Genomic DNA, 7,756 nt, shown 5'->3' with positions numbered 1-7,756 from the left:
TGTCTGATGAATATATAGATATACACATAAAATATTTATTTTATGTAAAATATGTATTGTAATGTTTACTCTCACCGTTTCAGCCAAACTGTTTTTTTTTTATTGATACTTTTATTAGTAGATTGCACAGTTCAGTACATATTCCGTAAAATTGACCACTAAATGGTAACGCCCGAATACGTTTTTCAACTTGTTTAAGTCGGGGTCCATGTTAATCAATTCATGGTAATTCTGTTAAATTTTTAAAAAAAAAGTACACAAAGTTGCATATTAATGTATATACTTGACTGAAAAAAGCATTAATATAAAATATCTAATCTATAAATGTAGAAGCGTGTTAAAAAGATTGTTAAACAAACAACGTCCCACATGTTATATGTGCTGATGTTGTTAGAAAGTCAAAATTACAGTCTTGACAGTTTATTTCAAATCCTGCAGTTTCATTTGCTGCTGCTGTTCTCACCAGCACACTTGTGTTTCTTACACTGGTACTTAGAAGAGAATCTTTCACCACACACACTGCAACTCAACACTTTCTCTCCTGGGTGTCTTCTCATGTCTAAGGGTTGATCGTTCACAAAAGCTCATGTTGCAGATCGAACATGAATGTGATTTTTCACCAGTGTGTGTTCTTGTGTGCTTTTTTAAATTTTGACTTTGTGCAAAACCTTTACCACATACGAAACAGGAAAACGGGTTTTCACCAGTGTGTGTTTTCATGTGTACTTTCAAAGTGTTACTTTGTACAAAACCTTTACTACAGATTGAACAGGTAAAAGGTTTTTCACCGGTGTGTAAAAGTGTGTGTTTTTTCAAACTCTGACAGTGTGTAAAACTTTTACCACATATTGAACAGGTAAAAGGTTTTTCTCCAGTATGTATTAGCAGGTGTACGTTTAACACGTTTTTTTTTGTAAAACCTTTACCACAGTCTGAACAGAAAAAAGGTTTTTCACCAGTGTGTGTTCTCATGTGCACTTTCAAATATTCATTCCTTGTAAAAGATGAGCCACAGGTTGAACAGGAAAAAGGTTTTTCACCAGTGTGTGTTCTCATGTGTACTTTCAAAATTTGACTTTGTGCAAAACTTTTACTACAGAGTGAACAGGTAAAAGGTTTTTCTCCTGTGTGTGTTCTCATGTGTCTTTTCAAATGTTCACCTTGGACAAAACTTGAATTACACACAGAACACTTAAGAAGGTTTTCCCCAGTGTGTCTTTTCAGGTGTTCTTTCAAACCTTTACTTCGTATATACCTTGAATCACACACATGACACACATAATTTTTTTCTACTCTACGTGTTCTTGTGTGCTCTTTCATATGTTCCTTCCTTGTAAAAGATAAGCCACAGATTGAACAAGAAAAAGGTTTCTTTCCAGTGTGTGTTCTCATGTGTATTTTCAGACGACAATGGTATTTAAAGGTTTTGTCACAGAGAGAACATCTCAAGTGAGTGTTGTCAGTGTGACATGTCTTATCATCTTTAGAGTCTTCATCATCAGTGTCAGGAGAGTGTGACGTTGTGTCCTCACTATCTGATAGTGGAGCTAAGAGCTTGTCTGCTTGTGATCCTCCACAGTGGTCTCCATCAGCTTCTGTTGTCATGTGTTGTGTTGAGCTGCTGCTTGGAGGCTCCGCCCCTCCCCTCTTCTCACCTTCACCTTTGACCTCATCATCTTTACTCTCCACAGGGACACCAGTCACTGGGAACTCCACTCGCAGTTCAAGATGATCCACTTCAAGATGATCTCCCTCTTGACTGATGCTGTGTTCCTCCTCTTCCTCTTCATTTTTACAGGGAAGGGTCTGTGTCAAAGAGGAAAAGGAGATTCTAGAGGGTCCGTGGCGCCTCATCTTCCTCTTTGATGGATCCTCCTTCACCATCCTGAAGCTACACTCCTGTTTTTCAGGCAGAAGTTGTTCTTCACAGACGTATGCAGGACACAAAATGACAAACATGCTTAAGAAATGTCCAGATATGCTCAGTCACATGAGGCATTCAGTAAGTTTACATGTACTTCAAATAACCAGTTATTATATGAATTCGCCTGAAAACAAACACGCTGCTCTTTACAACATTATTCACAGGAAAAGAAGACCACTTTTTACGAGGGCTGGGCAATATGGCCTAAAATCTATATTGCGATAAATTCTTTTCCACTTAAGTGCAGCTGGGATAGGCTCAAGCGCCCCCTGTGATTGTAATGTCAGTTACTGCTGTATAAACTTGGAGAAAAAATTAGGTCGTATACAGTATAAATCTGTATTCTGTATTGTTGTCTCTGCTATGACACCATCTTGTGGTCGAGTTTGCTCACTGCGAGTGCTGTGGGTTGAACGGGTATTTCCTGTTGCTTCATGGTTTCATTTATCTCGTCTAGCAACATTTGTAAGTGTAACCGGGGATTTCCACTGAATGTGGAACGGCGGCGCCACGGCGACAGGCCAGTTTCGTTTTGTTTTTTTCAAGTCATTGCGTCAGTTTCCATCACCTGTCTTCTATATTTAGTGGTCGACACAACAAGGCAGTTGAATTGAGGTAAACTCTACTCGTGTGGGACAGGAAGTCATGCATAAACACAAAATAAATTATCTAGTTTACTTTCAAAGTAAAATATTCTGTTTAAGGCAGGTGGTATTTTACACTTTGACATGTCCTAATGGACATGAAGTCAACTTGTCAAAAGTTTTCAGACCTAATTTAACTTCCTTGACACAAATGGACGAACACATGCTAATTCTAAAGGGCCTAAAATTAAATAATCAAATAACAGGCATATCACGGGCAGCTATATGGGGGCCTGTACTACTACAGTGTTGTATTAAAATGACTATTTCAATCTCTAACATTAAACTGTTGTGGAGGAGAATTGCAAGTAGCCGAAAGAAAGATTGTGAATGACTGACAAGAGGCTCACTTTGTTCATGTAAGTCTAGTGTGGAATAAACATGCTCAGGTGCTGAGAGCGATGCACAGAGTGAGAACTCTTAGTCCAGTTTAAAAGCCACAGACCAAAAAGGAAACAGACGGACATAGCAATTTATTGATGATGGCAAGTATTAAGTTATTAAGTTTATTTTCATTTATGTCGGTCCCGGCCTACGATTGCATTAATATTTTAATGCCTCTGGACATCGTATTTAATGTTTTTTAATACCATTTAAGGTATTAATTTAGGCAAAGTCCATTGAATGACTTTTAATGCTTTTTAATGACCGACAGAAACCCTGCAAAAGCTCTTAAATTTAAAGTATCAAACAGCAAACAAGTGCTTATTACATTTTAACAAAACAGAAGAATAAGTTATTATTACATTTTAACAGAAATGTAGAAAGAAACACGTTACATTAGAAAGTTCCTAAATGCAAATATTGTTCATGGAATTATTGAGAAATATCTAGAATGTATTTATGATTTTTATGATATTTTGATAGAATTGAATATATTCTAAGGCCAGCGTGGCTCGGTTGGCAGAGCGGCCGTGCCAGCAACTCGACGGTTCCAGGTATGAGCCCAGTCACTGCTGTTGTTTCCTTGAGCAAGGTACTTTAACCACCTGCTCCCAGTGCCACCCACACTGGTTTAAATGTAACTTAGATCATGGGTTTCACTATGTAAAGTGCTCTGAGTCACTAGAGAAAAAAGCTAAATAAATATACTTCACTTCACTTAAAAGGGAACCACACTTTAATTTAATTTGCCTATCAAGAACACATATGTTTTTTGTCTTTTATAGATTCTAAATAGTAAATAAATGCGATCAAAAGTCTGCTTACAATAGAGGCTATTAGAGTCTCATTATTCTGCCTACAAAGAACTTAAAAAACATCCAAACACCTTCATTAAGGTTTTATGTACATGCAGTAGGTATATATTGGTAGGTTGGTAATGCATGGCATCCTGCCAGCTGCTAGGCTGACACTTATTTTAGTACCTGTCATTAAAGACAAGGCTGGTAAGGTAGGGACTATGGACAATTACTAACCTATCGCCCGAGCCAGCATGCTATATCTAAATCACTGGAAAGTGGAAATATACAGAGTTTTGGATCTTATTTTCACCGCAGACAACCAATTTGGCTTTAAAGGGGAACATTATCACCAGACCTATGTAAGCGTCAATATATACCTTGATGGTGCAGAAAAAAGACCATAAATTTTATTAACCGATTTCCGAACTCTTAATGGGTGAATTTTGGCGAATTAAATGCCTTTCTGTTTATCGCTCTTTTTGCGATGACAGCAGAATGTGACGTCTCCGAGGTAATACAGTTGCCATTTTCATTTTCAACACATTGCAAACACCGGGTCTCAGCTCTGTTATTTTCCATTTTTTCGACTAGTTTTTGGAACTTTGGAGACATCATGCCTCGTTGGTGTGTTGTCGGAGGGTGTGACAACACTAACAGGGAGGGATTCAAGTTGCACCACTGGCCCGAAGATGCGAAAGTGTCTGCCGCCAGACCCCCATTGAATGTGCCAAAGTGTCTCCACATTTTACCGGCGATGACAGACATGGCACAGAGATGTATGGATAACCGGCAGATGCATTTGCAACGATAAATTCAACGAAATCACAAAGGTGAGTTTTGTTGATGTTGACTTATGTGCTAATCAGACATATTTGGTTGCGGCGTGACTGCCAGCTAATCAATGCTAACATGCTACGCTAATTGACGCTAACATGCTATTTACCGGCGGTGCTAAAGCAGACATGGCACAGAGATGTATGGATAACCAGCAGATGCATTTGCAACTATAAAGTCAACAAATTCACAAAGGTGAGTTTTGTTGATCTTGACTGCCAGCTAATCGATGCTTACATGCTACTCTAATCAATGCTAACATGCTATTTACCGGTGGTGCTAAAGCAGACATGGCACAGAGATGTATGGATAACCTGCAGATGCATTTGCAACTATATTACGTTTCCTTCCACCCACATTTAATGCGAAAAAAACACTTACCAATCGACAAATTTAAGTTGCTACATTATCACAAAATGCGAAAGTCCTGATCGTTTGGTCCGCACATTTTACCATGCTATGGTTATGAATAGCGTCAATAGCTATTCGCTCAATAGCTTCAGTTTCTTCTTCAATACTGTCATACTCCAACCATCTGTTTCAATACATGCGTATGTAGCCGAGCTAAATTTAATTTCATTTTATTTTTAATTTTTGGTAATTTATTTCACATCATTTTCTGTTGTGAACTTCCCCAAAAGTGTCTGTCATTGTAAATAGGTTCCGCTCTATTGTTTTCTATTACATACCTTTTTGTTTCCCTGGGGGGTGATTTGGCGTTGCACCTGTGTGACCAGCTTCAGTGAGCACTGACTCCTGCAGCTGGTAAGTCATGTTTATGTCTCTCTCCTTTTTATTTTTTTATAAACTTTTTGCCTGTCACTTTTAAAGTATTTTCAAAGTGAACACTGTTTTGTGGCATGCTGTTAAGCATCCGGGTTAAATTCCCGAATTTTCGTTTTATTAAAGTGTTGTAAAAAACGGACTTATTTGCTAAATGATGTGTGGATTAGCTTAATGCTAGCAGCAGTTGCTGCGGGGTTTCCTGGCCTCGTGAGTTTGTGCACGGGTCGAGGGAACTCTGCTGCGTCTGTGTGGACATATTGTGTGCTGCTGTGCCATTAATGTGTGTGTGTTTTTTTTCCTTTTTCTTTATTCTGTAGTGGAGAGAGATACTGTGGACTGTATGTGACGCCCTTTTCTTTTTGTCCCTATGAAAAAGGTATGTCTGTTAATAAGTTTTGGCATTGTTTATTGTAAGAAAAAAATATATAAAATGAGTTGTGAGTGTGGAAAAAAAGAGGTGATTTGCTACACATAAGGACCTTTTTTTTCCTAATGTATATTTTTGCTGTCTGCTGATGTATATACTTTATATACTGTTTTTTATTTCAATTAATTAGTTTTTGGACTATTTTGTGCTTTGTTTGCCTTTTCATTATTTTTATTATCATTATTGTTGTTGTTTCCTTTTGTAAGTATAAGTTTGAGTTTCAGTGAGCACTGACTCCTGCAGCTGTGGAGAGAGATACTGTGGACTGTATGTGACGCCCTTTTCTTTTTGTCCCTATGAAAAAGCTGGTGAATAAATCCTCTTCAACTCGAATCCTGTGGTTCATCACGAAAAAAAGACACAACGCAGAACACTGACTGTTACACGTAATCTGTTGAATCGCTTAAACCGCTGAAATCCGAGTCTGAATCAGAGCTAATGTCACTATATCTTGCTATGGTATTCCCATTGTTTGTTTACATTGGCAGCACTGTATGACGTCACAGGAAAACGGATAGTGGTTTCGAAGATAGCGAAAATAAGGCACTTTAAAGCTTCATTCAGGGATATTCCGGGGCCGGTAAATTTTTAAAAAATACTTTAAAAAATACAACAAGCAACTGGGAACTGATTTTGATTGTTTTTAACCCTTTTGAAATTGTGATAATGTTCCCCTTTAACTCCTTGCTTGGCACTCAGCATCAAGGGTTGGGGGTTAAATCATCAAATGATTCCCGAGCGCGGCCTCCGCTGCCCTCACCTCCCAAGGGGTGAACTTGGGGATGGGTCAAATGCAGAGGATAATTTCACCACACCTAGTGTGTGACTACTGTTGGGACTTTAACTTTAACATACATAAGGACTGTGAATGATTCCAAAAAGTGCAGTTCCTTTGAAATTAAAAAATAGAAGAACAAGATATCATGTGAAGTGAAAATAATTATATTTATATAGCGCTTTTCTCTCGTGACTCAAAACACTTTACATAGCGAAACCCAATATCTAAGTTACATTTAAAACAATGTGGGTTGAACTGGGAGTAGGTGGGTAAAGTGTCTTGCCCAAGGACACAACAGCAGTGACTTGGATGGCAGAAGCTGGGATCAAACCTGGAACCCTCAAGTTGCTGGCACGACCACTCTACCAACGGAGCTATACCGCCCCAAGTAATAAGAACATAATATATCAATAATAAAATGCCTCATAGCAAATGTAATGAATTCATCTTTATACTGTCCTTTTTTCAGGCTTTCCCTTTTAAAGGGCAAAGTCCTTGCATGGTCTTTTGTTCTAATGACTGTCTGGTTAAAGTGAGGAGACTATAATTTGGGAAAACATTTTATTTACAAATGGACTACCATAAGTCACTAATTTTTACAGGTAGCCAAAGTTGGGATCTAATTAAGATAATGAAGGATGAAGTCATTAAGAAATGTTTAATATAGATTAGAATAGGCCGTGCAACTAATCATGTGTCCTGAGTTCCAGTTGAAACTGGGTGCAAGTTAATGCCCACGCACATACACTCTTATCGCCCACATTCTTGCCACTGTTTACGTGGCTTCTTGGCCGAGGTCTGAAAGACAACACCAGATATGAAGTCGGAGTCCAGGGAGAAAAAGCACCAGTCAATATCTCACAAAAGGAACCTTCCTGGTGTTACCTGACGGCACGACCACCAAGCTGCGACACCACCACAAAGGCTCCTCCATGCTCGTGCTCGTACCACCTGGCTTGGTAGGCTCGTACCCGCCTACCAAGCCAAAGACTTGAGTCCAATGACGTAACAGGGCGTAGCTGCAGATGATTGGACCGACACGCAAATACCACATTTTCACCACTCCCCGTTGTCGGTTAAAAACATAGCTATGGGCTGCACTTTGGACACACCTGCTGTAGGCTACAAAGAGCTAGCAGCTACACAACAGCTAAGCTAAAACAGCACATTTAAGCATAT

At 38.8% G+C, this 7,756-nt stretch overlaps 1 protein-coding gene across 1 annotated transcript; it reads right to left on the bottom strand.

Moving 5' to 3' along the window:
• Positions 1–284: 284 nt before the first annotated feature.
• Positions 285–7,511, bottom strand: LOC133544929 (zinc finger protein OZF-like). The gene is made up of 2 exons (XM_061890171.1): positions 7,463–7,511; positions 285–1,778 (listed from the first exon to the last, which is right to left on the bottom strand). Exons 1-2 carry the CDS (start codon positions 7,509–7,511, stop codon positions 508–510), a joined length of 1,320 nt encoding a protein of 439 aa, XP_061746155.1. The 3' UTR covers positions 285–507.
• Positions 7,512–7,756: the final 245 nt, after the last annotated feature.

This window comes from Nerophis ophidion, linkage group LG28 (assembly GCF_033978795.1).
Source record: "Nerophis ophidion isolate RoL-2023_Sa linkage group LG28, RoL_Noph_v1.0, whole genome shotgun sequence".
Taxonomy (NCBI): domain Eukaryota; kingdom Metazoa; phylum Chordata; class Actinopteri; order Syngnathiformes; family Syngnathidae; genus Nerophis; species Nerophis ophidion.
The sequence above is the reverse complement of the archived record's forward strand: the minus strand, read 5'-3'. Positions and strand labels throughout refer to the sequence as shown.